Source organism: Zea mays, chromosome 9, assembly GCF_902167145.1.
Source record: "Zea mays cultivar B73 chromosome 9, Zm-B73-REFERENCE-NAM-5.0, whole genome shotgun sequence".
Taxonomy (NCBI): domain Eukaryota; kingdom Viridiplantae; phylum Streptophyta; class Magnoliopsida; order Poales; family Poaceae; genus Zea; species Zea mays.
In genome coordinates this window covers 154,740,081-154,760,745 of record NC_050104.1, presented here as the reverse complement: position 1 = coordinate 154,760,745, position 20,665 = coordinate 154,740,081, and the positions used below count along the sequence as shown (strand labels likewise).

At 44.2% G+C, this 20,665-nt stretch overlaps 2 protein-coding genes across 8 annotated transcripts; both read left to right on the top strand.

Annotated features, from left to right (window-relative positions):
• The first annotated feature begins 9,625 nt into the window (after positions 1 to 9,625).
• On the top strand, positions 9,626 to 13,818 carry LOC541989 (seryl-tRNA synthetase 1). Of its 2 annotated transcripts, none has more exons than XM_035962431.1 (11): positions 9,626 to 9,972; positions 10,058 to 10,128; positions 10,224 to 10,391; positions 10,684 to 10,789; positions 11,326 to 11,519; positions 12,060 to 12,163; positions 12,250 to 12,433; positions 12,518 to 12,697; positions 12,825 to 13,046; positions 13,140 to 13,194; positions 13,272 to 13,818. In XM_035962431.1, the coding sequence occupies exons 1-10, from the start codon at positions 9,840 to 9,842 to the stop codon at positions 13,152 to 13,154; spliced, it is 1,377 nt and encodes a 458-aa protein (XP_035818324.1). In that variant the 5' UTR covers positions 9,626 to 9,839; the 3' UTR covers positions 13,155 to 13,194; positions 13,272 to 13,818. The 2 variants fall into 2 exon arrangements, with proteins under 2 accessions (XP_035818324.1, NP_001105110.2); NM_001111640.2 differs by having other exon boundaries at positions 9,775 to 9,972; positions 13,140 to 13,184; positions 13,272 to 13,691.
• Positions 13,819 to 15,019: 1,201 nt separating this feature from the next.
• LOC100193170 (uncharacterized) lies at positions 15,020 to 20,105 on the top strand. Of its 6 annotated transcripts, none has more exons than XM_020543473.2 (4): positions 15,020 to 15,525; positions 16,754 to 16,984; positions 18,738 to 19,025; positions 19,573 to 20,105. In XM_020543473.2, exons 2-4 carry the CDS (start codon positions 16,762 to 16,764, stop codon positions 19,821 to 19,823), a joined length of 762 nt encoding a protein of 253 aa, XP_020399062.1. In that variant the 5' UTR covers positions 15,020 to 15,525; positions 16,754 to 16,761; the 3' UTR covers positions 19,824 to 20,105.
• The last annotated feature ends 560 nt before the right edge of the window (positions 20,106 to 20,665 follow it).

Sequence of the window (20,665 nt, the reverse complement as noted above, 5' to 3'; positions counted from 1 at the left end):
GTGGCATCGCCGTCTAGCACATGTTGGGATGAAGAACCTTCATAAACTTCTAAAGGGAGAACATGTGTTAGGTCTAATCAATGTAACTTTCGAAAAAGATAGACCTTGTGCAGCTTGTCAAGCAGGTAAACAGGTGGGAAGTTCTCATCATAGCAAGAATGTGATGACCACATCATGATCTTTGGAGCTACTTCACATGGACCTCTTCGGACCCGTCGCCTACCTCAGCATCAGGGGAAGTAAGTATGGTCTTGTTATTGTTGATGATTTTTCCCGCTTCACTTGGGTATTCTTTTTGCAGGATAAAACAGAAACCCAAGGGACCCTAAAGCGCTTCCTAAGGAGAGCTCAAAATGAATTTGAGCTCAAGGTGAAAAAGATAAGGAGCGACAACGGGTCCGAGTTCAAGAATCTTCAAGTGGAGGAGTACCTTGAGGAGGAAGGAATCAAGCACGAGTTCTCCGCTCCCTACACACCGCAACAAAACGGTGTGGTAGAGAGGAAGAACAGGACGCTTATAGACATGGCGAGGACGATGCTTGGTGAATTCAAGACACTCGAACGTTTTTGGTCGGAAGCTGTGAACACAGCTTGCCACGCCATAAACCGGGTCTACTTGCATCGCCTCCTCAAGAAGACGTCGTACAAACTTCTAACCGGTAACAAACCCAACGTATCATACTTTCGTGTATTCGGGAGTAAATGTTATATTCTAGTGAAGAAAGGTAGGAATTCCAAATTTGCTCCCAAGGCTGTAGAAGGGTTTTTGTTAGGTTATGACTCAAATACAAAGGCATATAGGGTCTTCAACAAATCATCGGGTTTGGTTGAAGTCTCTAGCGACGGTGTATTTGATGAGACTAATGGCTCTCCGAGAGAGCAAGTTGATCTTGATGATGTAGATGAAGATGAAGTTCCAACGACCGCAATACGCACCATGGCGATTGGAGATGTGCGACCACAGGAACAAAAGGAGCAAGATCAACCTTCCTCCTCAACGATGGTGCACCCCCAACTCAAAATGATGAACATGTTCATCAAGAAGAGGCGTGTGATCAAGGGGGAGCACAAGATAATCATGTTATGGAGGAAGAAGCACCTCAGGCCCCTCCAACTCAAGTCCGAGCGACGATTCAAAGGAATCATTCCGTCGACCACATTTTGGGTGATATAAGCAAGGGAGTAACTACTCGCTCTAGATTAGCTAATTTTTGTGAGCATTACTCGTTTGTCTCTTCTATTGAGCCTTTCAGGGTAGAAGAGGCCCTGCTAGATCCGAACTGGGTGTTGGCCATGCAGGAAGAGCTCAATAACTTCAAGCAAAATGAAGTTTGGACCCTGGTGCCACGTCCAAAGCAAAACGTTGTGGGAACCAAGTGGGTGTTCCGCAACAAGCAAGACGAGCACGGGGTGGTGACAAGGAACAAGGCTCGACTTGTGGCAAAAGGTTATGCCCAAGTCGTAGGTTTGGACTTTGAGGAGACTTTTGCTCTTGTGGCTAGGTTAGAATCTATCCGCATTTTGTTAGCCTATGCCGCTCACCATTCTTTCAGGCTGTTCCAAATGGATGTGAAGAGCGCTTTCCTCAATGGGCCAATCAAGGAGGAGGTGTACGTGGAGCAACCCCCTGGCTTTGAGGATGAACGGTACCCCAACCACGTGTGTAAGCTCTCTAAGGCGCTCTATGGACTTAAGCAAGCCCCAAGAGCATGGTATGAATGCCTTAGAGATTTTCTAATTGCTAATGCTTTCGAGGTTGGGAAAGCCGATCCAACTCTTTTCACTAAGACTTGTGATGGTGATCTATTTGTATGCCAAATTTATGTTGATGACATAATATTTGGTTCTACTAACCAAAAGTCTTGTGAAGAGTTTAGCAGGGTGATGACACAGAAATTCGAGATGTCTATGATGGGCGATATAAACTATTTCCTTGGGTTCCAAGTGAAGCAACTCAAGGATGGAACCTTCATCTCCCAAATGAAGTACACGTAAGACTTGATCAAGCGGTTTGGGATGAAGGACGCCAAGCCCGCAAAGACACCCATGGGAACCGACGGACATGTCGACCTCAACAAAGGAGGTAAGTCCGTTGATCAAAAAGCATACCGGTCTATGATAGGTTCCTTGCTTTACTTATGTGCTAGTAGACCAGATATCATGCTTAGCGTATGCATGTGTGCTAGATTTCAATCCGATCCAAGGGAGTGCCACTTAGTGGCCGTTAAGCGAATTCTTAGATATTTAGTCGCTATGCCTTGCTTCGGGATCTGGTATCCAAAGGGGTCAACCTTTGACTTGATTGGATACTCAGACTCCGATTATGCTAGATGCAAGGTTGACAGGAAGAGTACATCAGGGACGTGCCAATTCCTAGGAAGGTCCCTGGTGTCGTGGAGTTCAAAGAAACAAACCTCTGTTGCCCTATCCACCGCTGAGGCCGAGTACGTTGCCGCAGGACAGTGTTGCGCGCAACTACTTTGGATGAGACAAACCCTCCGGGACTTTGGCTACAATCTGAGCAAAGTCCCACTCCTATGTGATAATGAGAGTGCAATCTGCATGGCAGACAATCATGTTGAACACAGCCGCACTAAGCACATAGACATCCGACATCACTTTTTAAGAGACCACCAGCAAAAGGGAGATATCGAAGTGTTTTATGTTAGCACCGAGAACCAGCTAGCCGATATCTTTACCAAGCCTTTAGATGAGAAGACCTTTTGCAGGCTGCGTAGTGAGCTAAATGTCTTAGATTCGCATAACTTGGATTGATCTATAGCATACATGAGTGTTATGTCTTTGATATGTACCTTTATGCATATTATTCTTTATTTATGGTGCTCAAGTTGTGCAAGCAATCCCCGGACCTCAAAAGTCCATGTGTGAGTGATGCACATATTTAGGGGGAGATGTGCTACAACTTGACCCTTTGAGACTAACTGTGTGCTTGAGTTTACTCTATTTAGTCTCAAAGGTGGATTGAAAGGGAAAAGTGAACTTGGACCATGCAAGACTTCCACTGCACTCCGATGAGAGGGTAATTTACTCCAAGTTCATCTCCATACTCATATTGCCTTTTTGCTCTTAGTTGACAATTTTGGTGAGGCGATGGGGTTATAGGGCCAAGATTGATCCCGTTTTGGTGCTTAATGCCAAAGGGGGAGAAAATAAGGCCAAAGCAAATGGATCAGCTACCACTTGTGAAATTTTTGAAAAAAAGTAGAGTAGAACTTTTGATTTGTCAAAATAACTCTTACTATCAAAATTTGGTCTCTTGTGGGGAGAATGTTTGATTATGGGAAAAAGGGGGAGTTTTTGGCTCTTAATCATTTTTACTCTTGGATTATCTCTCCTTGTGTCTAAACATGTGTGTTTAACTTAGAGATAGGAAAATGAATTTGAATTGCAAAAACAAACCAAGTGGTGGCAAAGAATGATCCAAATATGTCAAATCTTGTCAAAGACTATTTTTGTTCTCAATTGCATTGATATTGCACTTCCATTTGTTGCTTTTTAATGCGTTGGCATAAATCACCAAAAAGGGGGAGATTGAAAGGGAAGTGCGCCCTTGGGCCATTTCTAGTATATTTTGGTGATTAAGTGCCCAGCACATATTGAGTGAGTAATTATATGTCAAATGATGGATGAAGTGCGAATCGACAAGAAGGTATGGTTATAGACTTAGTACATTAGTTTTTATGTACTAATATATTTGTCTAAGTGCTAGAATCAGGAAAAGAAAAGGATTGGAAAAGAGTTGGCTGTGTACAGCCAACTGCTGCTCAGTCTGGGTGCACCGGACAGTGTCCAGTGCGCCAGGCTGGCTCTTGCGAACTGACCACTCTCGGGAATTCGTCGGCGGCGTACGACTATAATTCACCGGACTGTCTGGTGAGCCAACAACCGCCAGAGCAACGGTCGGCCGCGCAATCCGCGCACGACGTGTGGCCCCAGCCAACGGTCGGCTGGGGGCACCGGACTGTCCGATGTGCACCGGACAGTGTCTGGTGCGCCAACGGCTACAATTCTGCAACGGTCGGCTGTGCCATTTTAGGAAGGAGATCCGCACCGGACAATGAAAAGTGGATGTCCGGTGGTGCACCGGACTGTCCGGTGCGCCACCCAATAGAAGGCAAGAATTGCCTTCCAAGAATGCCTCCAACGACTCCTAGCTGCATTGGGGCTATAAAAGGGACCCCTAGGCGCATGGAGGAGTCACCCAAGCATACTTTGAGCATTCTAAGTCTTCCACACTCCGTCTCCGCGCACTTGATTGACTTTCTTAGTGATTTGAGCTCTGTTCTAGTGGTGAACTTGTTGCGATTCATTTGAGCTCAAGTCTTGGCTGTGTGTGTGCGTATTGCTGCGGATTTGTGTGTGTTGCTTCCCTCCCTTACTCTAAGTGCTTTCACTTTGATATTTGTTGTAAGGGCGAGAGACTCCAAGTTGTGGAGATTCCTCGCAAACGAAAAAGAGTATAAGAAAGAAAACAATCGTGGTATTCAAGTGGATCATTGGATCACTTGAAAGGGGTTGAGTGCAACCCTCGTCCATTGGGACGCCACAACGTGGTGTAGGCAAGTGTTATACTTGGCCGAACCACGGGATAAATCATCGTGTCTCTTGTGCTTGTTTTCTTTGTGACTATTGTGTTTCACAAGAGCTCGGTTCTTAGCCACTTGATTCTATTGCGCTAACACTTAATCAAGTTTTGTGGCTATAAGTTTTAAGTTTTTACAGGATCACCTATTCACCCCCCCCTCTAGGTGCTCACAACAAGGTTGATAGGAAGAGTACATCAGGGACGTGCCAATTCCTAGGAAGGTTCCTGGTGTCTTGGAGTTCTAAGAAACAAACTTCCGTTGTCCTATCCACCGCTGAGGCCGAGTATGTTGCCGCAGGACAATGTTGCGCGCAACTACTTTGGATGAGGCAAACCCTCCGGGACTTTGGCTACAATCTGAGCAAAGTCCCACTCCTATGTGATAATGAGAGTGCAATCCGCATGGCGGACAATCCTGTTGAACACAGCCGCACAAAGTACATAGACATCCGGCATCACTTTTTGAGAGACCACCAGCAAAAGGGAGATATCGAAGTGTTTTATGTTAGCACCGAGAACCAGCTAGCTGATATCTTTACCAAGCCTTTAGATGAGAAGACCTTTTGCAGGCTGCGAAGTGAGCTAAATGTCTTAGATTCGCATAACTTGGATTGATCTATAGCATACATGTGTTTTATGTCTTTTATCATGTTCCTTTATGTATTTTGTTGTTTATGGTGCTCAAGTTGTGCAAGCAATCCCCGGACCTCCAAAGTCCATGTGTGAGTGGTGCACATATTCAGGGGGAGATGTGCTACAATTTGACCCTTTGAAACTAACCGTGTGCTTGAGTTTACTCAATCTAATCTCAAAGGTGGATTGAAAGGGAAAGGTGAACTTGGATCATGCAAGACTTCCACTGCACTCCGATGAAAGGGTAATTTACTCCAAGTTCATCTCCATGCTCTTATTGCCTTTTTACTCGAAATTGACGATTTTTGTGAGGCAATAGGGTTTAAGGGCCAAGATTGATCCTGTTTTGGTGCTTAATGCCAAAGGGGGAGAAAATAAGGCCAAAGCAAATGGATCAGCTACCACTTGTGAAATTTTTGAAAAAGAGTAGAGTAGGACTTTTGATTTGTCAAAATACTCTTACTATCAAAATTTGGTCTCTTGTGGGGAGAATGGTTGATTATGGGAAAAAGGGGGAGTTTTTGGCTCTTGATCATTTTTACTCTTGGATTATCTCTCCTTGTGTCTAAACATGTGTGGTTAACTTAGAGATAGGAAAATGAATTTGATTTGCAAAAACAAACCAAGTGGTGGCGAAGAAGGATCCAAATATGTCAAATCTTGTCAAATACTATTTTTTGTTCTAAATTGCATTGGTGTTGCACTTCTATTTGTTGCTTTTTGATGTGTTGGCATAAATCACCAAAAAGGGGGAGATTGAAAGGGACATGTGCCCTTGGGCCATTTCTAGTATATTTTGGTGATTAAGTGCCCAACACATATTGAGTGAGTAATTATATGCCAAATGATGGATGAAGTGCAAATCGACAAGAAGGTATGGTTCTAGACTTAGTACATTGGTTTTTGTGTACTAATATATTTGTCTAAGTGCTAGAATCAGGAAAAGAAAAGGATTGGAAAAGAGTTGGCTGTGTACAGCCAATTGCTGCTCAGTCTAGGTGCACTGGACTGTCCGGTCCGGTGCACCAGGCTGGGCTCAGGCGATCTAGCCAATCTCGGGAATTCGTCGACGGCGTACGACTATAATTCACCAGACTATCCGGTGGTGCACCGGACTGTCCGCTGAGCCAACGGCCGCCAGCGCAACGGTCGACCGCCAAATCCGCAGGCGACGCGTGGCCCGCTCTAACGGTCGGCAGGGGCACCGGACTGTCCGGTGTGCACCGGACAGTGTCCGCTGCGCCAACGGCTACAATTATGCAACGGTCGACTGTGCTGTTTTAGGAAGGAGATCCGCACCGGACCATGAACAGTGGATGTCCAGTGGTGCACCAGACTATCTGGTGCGCCACCCGACAAAAGACAAGAATTGCCTTCCAGGAATGCCTCCAACGACTCCTAGCTGCCTTGGGGCTATAAACGGGACCCCTAGGCGCATGGAGGAGACACCCAAGCATTCCTTGATCATTCCTAAGCACCAAGACTCCATTCTCGTGCATTCGATTCTTTGAGATAGTGATTTGAGCTCCATTTGAGTAGAGAACTCTTTGAGTTGTGTTGTGAGCTCAAGTTGTGGCTTGTGTGCGTGATTGTACTCGTGCTTTGAGTCTTGTGTGTGTTGCTCTTCCCATCCTTACTTCCGTGCTTCTTTGTGATCATCAATTGTAAGGGCGAGAGGCTCCAAGTTGTGGAGATTCCTCGCAAAAGGGAGAGAGTATAAGAAAGAAAAACATCGTGGTATTCAAGTCGATCATTGGATCACTTGAGAGGGGTTGAGTGCAACCCTCGCCCATTGGGACGCCACAACGTGGAGTAGGCAAGTGTTACACTTGGCCGAACCACAGGATAAATCACCGTGTCTCTTGTGCTTGTTTTATTTGTGACTATTGTGTTTCACAAGAGATCGGTCCTTAGCCACTTGATTCCATTGTGCTAACACTTAACCAAGTTTTGTGGCTACAAGTATTTGATTTTTACAGGATCACCTATTCACCCCCCTCTAGGTGCTCTCAAGTTCGCGCAGAAGTCAGAGCAGCGCCAGAAGGCGCACCGGACAATGAATAGTACCTGTCCAGTGCACCACCGGACTGTCTGGTGGCCCCGTCTGTCAGAGCTTTAACGGACGAACCCTAACGGTTGGGTGACATGGCTGGCGCACCAGACAGTGTCCGGTGGCGCACCGGACTGTCCGGTGCGCCCATCGGCAGCAGCCCAACCCCAACGGTTGGTTTGGTGGTTGAGGCTATAAATACCACTTCAAGGCATCCAAGTTTTCAGCCATTGCAGTCAATACAAGAGCTCTAGACTTCACTCCAAGACACAAACAAGAGATCAAATCCTCTCCCAAGTCCGGAATCACTCCAAACAATTAGTGACTAGTGAGAGAGAGATATTTGTGTTCATTTGAGTTCTTGTCGCTTGGATCGATTTTCTTCTTCCCCATTCTTGTTCTCAACACCTTTGTGATCAAAACAAGAGACACCAAGTTGTGGTGGTCCTTATGGGGTCTAAGTGACCCAATTGATTGAGGAGAAAAGTTCACTCGGTCTAGGTGACCGTTTGAGAGAGGAAAAGGGTTGAAAGAGACCCGGTCTTTGTGACCACCTCAACGGGGAGTAAGTTTGCAAGAACCGAACCTCGGTAAAACAAATCACAGTGTCATCCGCTTTCATTTGCTTGTGATTTGTTTTCTCCCTCTCTAACGGACTCAGTTTTATTTCTAACGCTAACCCCGACTTGTAGTTGTGCTTAAAGTTTTTAAATTTTAGATTTGCCTATTCACCCCCTCTAGGCGATTTTCACACGTGATCGGACAAAGATGGTTGCACAGAGAACGAAGGCAAAGGGGAAAGGGAAGGAAACCACGAGAAACGAGTCAACAAGTGAAGCATTTAAAATGAAGAACCTATGGGATAGAATAGTGAAGTCCAAGCTTTTCAAGCAACATAACATTCTAAAGGACCAATTAACTAGGGATATGGACCTAGCTAAAATACGTACCTATGTCAAGACCATAAAGATGGTCATAAAAGATCTTGGTATGATCGATGACGAAGAAGAGGAATTTGAAATGGGAAGAGAAGGATGTAGAGATGGCAACGGGGACCCAATCCTTGATTTCTCGTGGGAAATTCATCTATTAGGGGATGGGAAAGTTTCTTCCCCCATGGGGATGTGAACGGGGAAAAAGTCTCCCTGACAGGTAAACGAGGATAGGGATGGGGCGCGGGGATTCGTTAAACTTACATGTGGAGATGTTTTTATGTAATAGTTAATGATAAAAATAAATAATTATCTTGTTAAGAGATCACCCGTTGTACAAATGTGTTCATTTTGATGTATGCATAACGATTTTACATCTAACAATGTGTATAAGTGACAATGTTTTACATTAATAACAAATGAAGTACGATCTAATTACAATTTAAGCGGGGACGAGGATCCCCGACGGGGATGGAGAAGAAATAGCCCCCGCAAGCTTTCGTGGGGATACCCGTGGGGGTTTTTTTTATCACGGGGACGATGATAGAGAGCTAAAATCCGAAGGGGAATTCCTCGTTGCCATTCCTAGAAGGATGAGATCGAAGACTTCGATTAGATTTATGTAATTTTCATGTTCTTTTATTTCTATACTACTCTATTAAGAACATAATGTGGGCGCCTAGTGCTACCACGGTTTCACCCTCCACGTTGACACTCTAGGCCCGCCACACGCGCCCCGCCTCGGTGTCGTGCTCTATGGGCCCCACGTCTAGCACCCACGCAGTGCTCTCTCAGCTACTGCCCTGTGGACCCCAAGCGCTCGCACAACTATCTACTGCGCTTGTCCAGCACTAGACTCCGTCTGTGTAGCTACCACACCGCGCAAAAAAATACAGAGCGAAAACTCGAACAAACACTCCATACTCCAGAATTTTGGAGTTAACCACTAGAGCACATGTATCTTAGTGTTTAGAAATAAACAATAATTATATTTGAATAAATATCTTAATATCTATTTATATGATATATAATAAACGTAGTAAAACATGAGCAACTGACTATTAATTATTATATACTATGTAATTTTAATTTAATAAAAATATTATGATATGTATTTTCTAATTCTGAAATATAAAAGATGAGAGTGAAGTTGAGATGTGACGTGACACGGACGAGGCAGTGGCAATAATATTAGCTTTCGTAGGAGGCTAGGAGCCAACAATTTTGATTCGCACGGTAGAACAAGTTTAGATAGCCTGCGTAGCCACTAAAGTTTTTTTGAGGAGTCGATCAACCAGCAAAGTGTGCAGGCCGTGCTGGGTTTGAAGGACCGGAATTTGAGACCCGGTTCAGATCTATCTTTGGACTATATTAACCTAGCCTATATTATTTGTGCTGAGTTGTGCTTTGGATTCCTGTTTTTAGACACTGCTCTATGCCAAAAAAACCCGGCCCATGGTTCAGCATAGACTGTAGTAGTCGGCCCAAATAGCCTGCCAAGCCCACCTGCGACGTCAAACGAAAGGACTGCCCTAACCTCGTGCAGTCGTGCCCGCTTGTTTCCCTTGCTCGCCTTCACCCCTCGCCGCCGCCGCCGCCGTCGCCGTCGCAAGCGACGATGCTCGACATCAACTTGTTCCGCACCGACAAGGGCGGCAACCCAGACCTTATTCGCGAGTCCCAGCGCAGTCGGTTCGCCTCCGTCGAGCTCGTCGACGAGGTCATCGCCCTCGACAAGGCATGGCGCGAAAGTAAGTGTCCACTCTCCTCGTTACCCTGCTCCCGTCTCCTCCCTCACAGGCTGGTCTCTGACTCTCAGGCGTCCTCGTGCTGCAGGGCAGTTCGAGCTGGACAAGATCCGGCAGGAGCTCAACGCTACCAGCAAGAAGATCGGCAAGCTCAAAGCCGTACGTTCCGTCTAGAATTGCGAAGCGCTCGTCATCCCTTTTTCTTCTCGGGGTTCTGGGTTTCATGTGTGTGACTGTGGCGTGTTTCTTTGCAGAGCAAGCAAGAAGAGGAAGCGAAGAAGCTCATGGAGAGCACAGACGAAATTAAGAAAAGGTTGGCAGCCAAAGAAGTTGAGGTGCAGGAGGCCAAGAGCACCCTCGACGCCAAGGTCACGACGATTGGCAACATCGTGCATGAGTCCGTGCCAGTCAGCGACGACGAGGTGACCTGGAAATTTAGTTGGTGTTTGTTCTGGCTATTTGCTTTCCACCGAAGTAACTGTTAGACTGTAGTGTGACATCCTAAATATTAGCTCCACTGTCAACTCCAACCCTGATTCTCACACTCACCCTTTGATTGTTGGAATTCTAGTTGTGCTTTAGGGTTCTATGTGAAGATACAGAAAAATATTGCATTCCTATTCTGGTCCCGTACTGAAATTGCAAGTGGTCTCTCTGAATTTTGACCTAATTGTTATAAATTTCAGCTGAACTGAATAAAACTACTACTTGTAGGCAAACAATAAAATTGTACGGACATTTGGAGAGAAGAGAGTAGAGGATAATTTGAAGAACCACGTGGACCTTTGCAGGATGCTTGATATTGTCGCATTGGAAAAGGGTATATGCTCTCAACTTTTCTCTATTTACATGTGCTTTTTTGCCGCCAGTATTGCTTGTGTTAAGCATGTTTCAAAGTTATTACAAACCTGATTGTGGAGAGAATCTGAATATCGTGGAGATTACATGTGGAGGAAGATAAAAGAGTCGATAGGGTTTAAGATGTAGAAAGTGGCGGTTTTCTACTATCGCAAGGACTCGCCCGATTTTGTGTTCACGTTGCTTTTAGACGGTTTTGATTTAAGTGATTCTCATAGAAGCGGGCTGAAAAGGTGGGCTAGTTTTGTTCATTGTTGGCATTCTGCTATGTCTGCATGTGAATGTGATTGCGTGCTGCCTCCGTTAACTTCACATCCCTTTCTTAGAGAATGCGTAGTTCCACACATTTTATATATTCAACATGCTTCTAACAGTTACACTGCGTCAACTAATTTGATGTGATTGTGCTCTTTGTTTGCTTTCTTGCTGCAAGAATATTTGTGGAACAGGTTGTCAAGGTAGCCTCTCACAACCTTTTGCCTAATTACATTTTTGCAGGTGCTGATGTGGCTGGTGGTAGGGGTTTCTATTTAAAGGACGAAGGTGTCCTCCTTAACCTGGCATTGATAAATTTTGGGCTAGCTTTTCTGAGAAAACGGGGATTTAAACCAATGCAAACTCCTTTTTTCATGAGAAAGGAAACTATGGCAAAATGTGCCCAGTTGGCCCAGTTTGATGAGGAGCTTTACAAAGTAAGTCTAATGAAATATTCCCTACATGCATATATTGTTACAGTACAACTACCTACATTCATAGTTTTATGACTTAACTAGTATTATGCTTCCCTATTTTATTAGAGAAAGACAACACGTTCTCTTCCTGTATTGGTTTACCATGATACGTTCCTCTCTTTATGATAATTAAGATTCTATACAAATGAAAATATTTAATACATATTGTCTTTAACTATTTGTCCAGTTCTAATGTTTTTTCGTTCTATTCTAAAAAAGATTTTTTTGTGTAGTCAATATCAACAACATTACTTGTGTTTGTTGTTTTCAGCCCATCTGTTTCATTTTGACTGTTCTGGGTATGATTGTTTTTATTCATTATAGTAGTTTGATTATTTGGATGAATGTTTAAGTTTTGATCTTTGATTTTGAATATATTTTATGGACTATCTATATATCTGTTGAAAGATTTCATCCACAAAATCTTTAAGTTCTCTAATAATAGTATCTCATATTTTATTATAAGTACATTACCAGTAGTTTCATTTGTCACTTTGTCAGGTTACAGGTGATGGCGAGGACAAATATCTCATAGCTACATCAGAGCAGCCTTTATGTGCTTATCACTTAGGTGATCGAATCTACCCTGCTGAACTTCCAATCAAGTGAGCAATTTCAGACTTCAGTTTCTTTATCTTTTAGTGACGCACAAACTGTTGAATTTAATCATAAATACATTACATACGTATAGATATGCTGGGTACTCCACATGCTTCCGGAAGGAAGCTGGTTCTCATGGAAGGGACACAGCTGGTATCTTCAGAGTCCACCAGTTTGAAAAAATTGAACAATTCTGCATTACAAGCCCAAATGGCAATGATTCCTGGGAGATCCATGAAGAGATGCTAAAAAATTCAGAAGATTTCTACAAGGAGGTAATGATCAGTACGTTGTGATCTTTATAACCTAGTTTCTCCTCCCTGACTTCTCTAATTTTTTATTTAACATCCATCTTGCAGATTGGGCTACCATACCAAGTTGTTTCCATTGTCTCCGGTGCTCTTAACGATGCTGCTGCTAAGAAATACGATTTGGAAGCATGGTTCCCTGCATCAAAGACCTTCCGAGAGTTAGTATCCTGTTCAAATTGCACTGACTTTCAGTCAAGGAGACTTGGAATTGGGTATGGCCAGAAAAAGGTAAAAGGTTCTGTGCCACGTAGATTTATCGTCGATGTCTCATTGCTCTCTGCACCTTCACCCAGAGCACGCTAGAATCTTACCAGTTAACTGAATCTTAACATTTGCGATGTATGGCAAATCGCAGAATGACGAGCAGTCCAAGCAGTTTGTTCATATGCTGAACTCTACCTTGACTGCCACTGAGAGGACCCTCTGTTGCATCCTGGAGAATTTCCAGAAGGAGGACGGCGTCGAGGTGCCAAAGGCGCTGCAGCCTTATATGGGTGGAATAGAGTTCCTTCCTTTCAAGCAACCTTTGGATGCCAAACAAGCTGCTGACTCCAAATCAAACAAGTCCAAATCAAAGGTGTTGTCCCGCCAATGCTTACCCCCCATGGCCCCCCAAAATAGCATCTGAATCCATTTTTTTGTCCGATCTTTTTGTCTCCTCTTCTGACAGGGAAATGCTGCTTGAGTTGGACGAGGAACAGACTGGAATGCAAATGCACGTGCAGGTTGCAAATTCTTATTTATGTTAATTTTTGGGGCCTATCAGTACACAGTACTCATAGCATGACAAATGGCGTTGCAGGTTTTGGTTTTTACCCGTTTTGGTTTCCTGGTTGCCGCATTCTCTGACGACCCACTTGGCACACTTGTATTGCAATAGCATTTCTTGAAATCCGGAATGCTTGGCCACCACCGCCAGCTCAACCGGGCTGTGTTTATCGCGTTGCCACAGAACGCCTGCTTGTCTGTCTCCGAAACCACCAGGTGTTCTTTGTAGCAAGCACATTAGAAACGGCTTGCTGGCGGATTGGTTTTTTATCCTTTTTTTTTTCCAATGACGGTGGATTGGTGTACTTCTGATCGGTAATGAAAAAAAAGGCATCTTGTGTTAGTGGAATCTAGTGCTGTTGTGGCTGGAACCTGGAAATCCTCAGTCCTCACAAGCATGTTCTTGGATTCTCGCATCGCATGCATTGTATGGAAACACCGGTACCTACAGCGATGGTCAGGTTCTGGTGGATTCTGTTTGGCTCTGCTTTCCAGCCTTTTCACTGCTCAACGTGACTGTAGCCTTTTATAACATCCATCGAATTGGATCTCATCTTCTATTTTAAAATTCCATTTATAAACGCTGTTACATAGTGTCATTTACAGTTCTGTGTCTTATATTTTACGTGATCCACCGATGACACGCAAAGGAGTCCGGGCGTTAGGCACATGTGCTGGCCACGTTCCCTCGATTCCAACTAGTGTTATGATATGATGAATTGATGATAGCTCCTTGGTCAACCAGGTGGCAGGCATTGTGATGCGAAATTTGTTGGTGTCTGCCTTTGCTTTTTCCGGACAGAATGATTTCCGATGCTTCCGTCCGTTCTCAAATATGCGGAAGAGCCCGCGGTTTTGTACAAATGCACACCGCACGTCGGTACGACATTTTACGTGCTCATAAAATCAGCTACTCTGTAAAATGATGTACGGCGGAGGTTTCTTCTCCAACCCCCCCTCCCCTTCCTTTTGGGAACAATATCCCCCCCCCCCCCCCCCCCCCCCCTTTTTTTGACTATTGAACAAAGCACATGGCGTCCTCGTGAACTTTGAAAACTCCGTGCCGTCTTTTCATGCGATTACTCAGTTTCACATGACACTAATTAGCCTGAAGATTCCAAAATGGCTTCCATCATTTCCTGTTGACGTAAAATAAACAGATTCAGACACCTAAGCTCCAAATGACCCCAAAAAAAAAAAAAGATCCAGCCACCGAAGCTCCAAATGGCAATGGCATTTCACGTCGCTTATTATTATAGATATATAAAGACACACGATCAGTGCGCCATGGTACCCGATCGGCTTCGCGATCCTGAAAACTCAAACAAGCTTTAACATGCGCTTTGTTTAGTACTCCCTCCGTAGTTTTATTCAACACTGCTTAGTTCAAAATTAAACCGCACAAAGATAAATGTAAGCGAACATAAGCAGTATTTCTTAACTTTGCAAAAGAATATGATTTAAATTTCTGACGTTTTGCAGTAAAAGATCTTCTTGTTGTACAAGTACAAACACCGTCAACGCACCTAGTAGCTACTGATTGGATTGCTTTTGCCGGGATGAGAAGGTCGCAGTGACATGTCTGTCGGTAACTCCAGCCGTTTTTTTCTTCTTTTTATACTTCACGTTTTGCAAGTCATTTTTGTCGCTTTTTAAAAACAGGGACTTATCTCTGTCAAAAAGAAAATCCTTCTTTTACATCTGCATTAAAACAAGTTTCTAGTAAATCAATCAATCAGAAGGAAGACTCAAACAGTCTATTCACTTGAGATTAAAGTTAGCATAGAGATAAAGTACTATAAAAATAATAGAATCCAATACAGATTAAAGTATTATATGTGAGTCACCTTGCCCCTGAAACCCGCCCAAGCACAGCTCTCCATGCCCATGGAGGTTTGAGTGACCATGTGTCCTCTCACCGCTTAAATCGATAAATTCAAAATAAAAATGCCACAGGCTTTTAAAAAAGGGGGCGAGAAAGAGCTAAAATAAAAAAGACAAGGCGATAAATTACAAAACAACCCCACCCACAGTGGGCCCCCCCGTTCCACGGTGCTTTTCCGCAGCCATCACGGGACCGCCCCTCGCTCGCCGAAGCCAAGCAACGCCGCCACCACCACCACCACCCCACCAGGCCACCACCATCAGCTACTGCTGCCGCCTGCCTGCGCCTCGCCTCCCTCCAGGCTCCAGGAATCCATCTCCCCCATTGCTCCCGTCCAGCAGCCACCTGCACTGTGCTGCCTCCTTCGTTCGTCTCCCGGCCTCCAGTGTCCTCGGTTCCCGCGGTAACCCGCTTCTCGCTTTCTTTCTTGGCGAAGGCAACGCAGCAAAGATCCTGGCTTGGATCTGCGCTCGCCTGCTTTCTTGCGTTTCTTGGCCTGTTTGATTCTCGGGCTGCTGCTCGGTTCTTGGTCCTCTGGATTGGGCCCGCCGGTGGAATTATGCTTGTTTGGTTTGCAGCCTAATGCCTAACTTTTCCTGTTAAGGTTAGTTATTCAACTCGGTTGGCCTTACGCAACGGGTGCCTTTTTTTTTTGGGTGTGTCAGGTACTAGCGTTGCTTTCGTAGCAACAGTGCGGGGTTGGTGAGGTTCGGGTTGTGCCGTGATGTGTACATGTCTTACGCTTCTCTGCATGCTTTCATTCGTAGTAATGGAGTTGTGTGGTACATGTGTCAGTTGCACTTTGGTACCCACCTAGCTTGTTTCATTTTTGAAACCGAATGCTCCCTCTTACTTTTCTCCTGGGTGTTTGCAAGACCGAATAAACATGCTGCATTGCCGACAGCAAAAAATGTAACAAAAGCATTCTTTAACAGATAGGTGCCTAGGTGGAGATAGGATAGGCTGTGGACAGTTGGTGTCATTGTTAGAAATAGATCTGATCCGTCCACTGTCCTTTAGGTATCGTTACCATTACCGGCAGGAGGGTTCAAAGTTCAAACGATGATAGCGACAATTGTGCTTCTTATCTCTTCTATGCACTCGTTTCAGCAATGCACCGTGTCAGACTGAATTGCTGCGCTAGATTTTGAAACCGCAACTGTAGTTTGGCCCCTGCCTGTGTTAGTTTTACTGCCCATTGTTCACTTTGAACTGCATTGTTTTTTTTTGGGAAGATTGTCGGAGAACTCCTAGGCTCCTGGATTTTCTTGTACGTTGCAGCTTTCAAATGTTGCTAGTGCATAGCTAACTAATGCTTGGACAGAGCATGATGTACTAGTTTGTTTTATTTTTCTTATATACAGGGCAAATATGTCTAAGATTGCAATAAAATATATATGAGTATATTTTTTTATAATGCTTCTATTTTGCAGTCTCTTGTTGTTGCCTATTCAAAATCCAACAAATTCATTGCTACCATCCATGTATAATGCAGTCTTTAAACTGCTTCCAAGGAAAAAAAGATTTCAGAGAACAACTATGGCAGCTGTCTTATCTGATGATCTTATCAATTTCTTGTGGTTCTTGAAGTAGATCCTCCGTATGCTGATACCTCATTTGGTTATCTGAAGGGAGGGCTATGAAGTTAAGGACAAAACGGCCAGAATGGAAGTCCCTTATGCCTCTACAACTGAGCAGATTGAGCAGGAAATCTGCCATGCGTTTCTTTTTGTTCCCAAAAGTTCAGTCGGCTGGTCAATCGCCAGATGATACCCCAGTTTATCTTAACGTGTATGATTTGACACCAATGAATGGCTATATATATTGGGCAGGCCTGGGCATATTTCACTCAGGAGTTGAAGGTTCTTTTCTCTGCCATATGCACACATATCCCCCCCCCCCCCAAAGTTAATACATAATTAAATGCTGGTTCATTTTCCTCTATTTCAATGTTTAGATAATTTATCCTGTATCCTTGAAAGCTAAAGTAACATCTCATTATTCGTTTAGCCAACAATGCTATCTAGTGCTGTGATATATCTGCTATCTCGCCCTATGAAGTTTTTTTTTGCTACATCAACAATCCTATCTTCATATAGGTTTGTTCCATGCCATAAATTCTGTTCTGGCTATTAAGCCCTGTTTTGAACATGGGATTTTTTCCCCAAATCCTGCTTTTTTATGTGAAGTTGAACTGATTCTTGTACTGTTCCTGTGAAATTCTTGTGTTCCTAATAGTTCTCTTGGGCATGCATTGTTTCACCTTGCCTAGATGGGCTACATATTTAGATTCTTTGTGCTCTCATTGACGTGTCTAGCTGAAATCATTAGATTCACTATGTGTCATTTTATCATATAGACAAACATATGAGATGGGTGGGTTATGTGCTATGTTGCCTTTGTAATAGGAAAAGTATTACAATTGGAAAGTGTTGGATAAGATCATGTGACCCTATCTCTATCTCCTTTGCCTATATAAATAGGCTCCCCTTGTAACTTGTACTTGAACAACATATAATAGATCTGTTTTCCCGTGGTTTTTTTTCTCCTCCACATTGGGGGAGTTTTTTCCACGTTAAACTCCGTGTCTCCTTTTTCCCACCCGCGATCCTAACAGAAATAAAACTATCTATCTACAGGGCATAGAAGATGGTTGTTTTTCTTGATGTTGTTGGGTCCATTTTTATGCGTCATGATTCAGTGTACCAAACATTTCTTTCATCTGAGAAAGCTTGTTTAAAAAGATAAAATCAGTACCCATGTTGGAAATAGGGATTTTACAGATCTAGAATCCACTTTTGTAGTAATTTCTTTACTAGTGATTTAAGAAATTTTCTTTAGGTGCCCTGCCCATGAAATCTCTAGTCACCATCCTCCCTTATGCTAGACATTTTTATAGATCCAGAATCTAGTTTTCTAGGATTTGGTATTGATCTAAGAAATTTCTTTAGGTGCCCATGAAATCTCTAGTCCTCCTCCCTAGTCCCTAATGTTAGCTAGATCTAGGGAAGGATATGGGAGTAGGAATGGTGCACTAGTTTGGTGAAGTCCCTAATGTTAGCTTGTTAAATGTTTAATGTTCAATCCCACTAACAACCATCTGTTAATAAGGTTGCATCTGAATGATCTGTCTGGGTTGTTAGTTCCTGTCTAAACTTGCCAGTCATTTTTAACAAGAGTAGTCTTTTCTAGAGTAGCCTAGATCTTTCTTCAGGTTCATTTTTCACTTTGTTCTCCATCAATAAAGTGTGAATGCTTGAATGTAGTAGGCTGGCGGGAACGAATTAGACAACTATATATATGTGACGGCATGATTTTGGAGAGCATGGATTCATGGGAATTTGAATGGTGCAATTTTTCAGCTAGATTCTGAATATTTTAAAAGGGAGATTTGTGTAATTATTTTGCAGACTGCCTCAGTTATTAAATAATAGTGACAGTGGCATTCAAACCCCTAATTGTCAATAAAATGTTGTCACATAAGTTGTTGCTATGCAAATAGTACAGATGTGGTTTATCTACAATAAGTTTTGACAACTGGCTTCTCAGGTGACATTATATATTCCGATTACCTTTCTTTTCGAAGAACCGATTGCCTCTCTTTTCCATTTACAGTTCATGGTGTTGAATATGCATTCGGAGCTCACGACTTCCCCACCAGTGGGGTCTTTGAGGTAGAACCTCGCCAATGCCCTGGTTTCAGGTTCAGAAAATCGATATTTCTTGGTACGACATGCTTGGACCCGATCCAAGTTAGGCAGTTCATGGAGCTGCAGTCGGTAAACTACAACGGAGATACTTACCATCTTATCACGAAGAACTGTAACCACTTCTGCAAGGATATGTGCTACAAGTTGACCGGTAACAAAATTCCCAAATGGGTGAACCGGCTCGCCAGAATAGGTACCATAACTTTACACATGCGCTGATGCTCGTACTAGCTCATTGGTTCCACATAGCAAAGGTGATAGTGATTTAAGTGCTACTTGTGCATAGTCAGAGCGCATTACGTCACTGCCACCATTTTTCGCTCTATATTATTGTTCCCACTTGACTTTCTAGAAATGTGGTTTCCCCTGGTTTATGAATGTCTTGCCTTAAGTACTTCTCCATGGCACCATATCACAGTGTAACTCCGTAACTGTGCACTTGATCTGTGAGTGGCATTAGCTGAAATCATCCTGCAAAGGGGCAAGATATGTCTAGTGATTCCACAAAGTGCAGTATAAATTTTACAGTATGTTTTTCACGAGGTTATTGAATTCAACAGCAAGCCCAACTAAGGGAACCGGGGCACTCTGGCTATGTAGTTTGATGCCAGGCTTCGTGTTTCTACCTCACAGTAGGACTGTTCTGTATGAATATGGAGTTGTTGCAGTAGCCTTTTTTTATGTGAACTTTCTGCTGGTTCATATTATGATAATGATCAAGCGCATCTTTTCCCTTGTAGGCGTCATTTGCAACTGCCTTCTCCCGGAGTCGCTTAAGATCTCCCCGGTGGGCCACGGTCCAAACAGTCAGTCTGAAGACTCGGAGAAACGGCGGCTGAGGAACCCGTTCAGCTGTTTCTCCTCGATCTCGAGCCACCGGCAGCTGCCGTCGTCTTCTCCTTTCCCGCCGCCGTCTCCCGTGAAAGAGGGCCTCCCCCGTTGCCGTTGCTCATCGAGGAAACCCAGCACGGCGTCTCTGAGATGTAGGTAGCCTGGCGGCTGGCACCCCATGTGTAGCTTCCGACACCAAGTGGTTTATTTGTGCTAATTCTTGCGTCTTGATTTGCACGTCAAGTGCTGCGCTGTAGCTTTTCTGTCAGGTACCGGTAAAAATCAGGTGCCTGATGTTGTACCATGTAAGATCTGCATCATCTGCCCATGGTTGGGGGAGGGGGGTCAATTTTTTTCGCTCGATTCTACCCGTCCATGTACTCTATCTACTCGGTGATTTGTAATGTTAATCTATTGATCTTTCGGCCGTTGAAAAAGTGAAGCGCCTTGTCCAATCCTATTCCTATAGTACAATTCCAGGATAAGAATGCCTCCAGGAGTAAGCAAAGCTGCTGCTGGTGCCCTTTTGTGTTCAGTTCTCCGCCGTGCCATGCCATGAGCCATCCCCACTCGGCCACTCCTGTCGCACGTCAGCCCCAGCCCCCAGAGACATTGCACCGGGCGGACGGCGTAGGAGAGGGACAGCGACGTGCGTGCTTCCTCCGCGCGAGCGAAGCCGACGATCCTCTCTCTCTCTCTCTCTCTCTCTCTCTCTCTCTCTCTCTCTCTCTCTCTCTCTCTCTCTCTCTCTCTCTCTCTCTCTCTCTCTCTCTCTCTCTCTCTCTCTCTCTCTCTCTCTCTCTCTCTCTCTCTCTCTCTCTCTCTCTCTCTCTCTCTCTCTCTCTCTCTCTCTCTCTCTCTCTCTCTCTCTCTCTCTCTCTCTCTCTCTCTCTCTCTCTCTCTCTCTCTCTCTCTCTCTCTCTCTCTCTCTCTCTCTCTCTCTCTCTCTCTCTCTCTCTCTCTCTCTCTCTCTCTCTCTCTCTCTCTCTCTCTCTCTCTCTC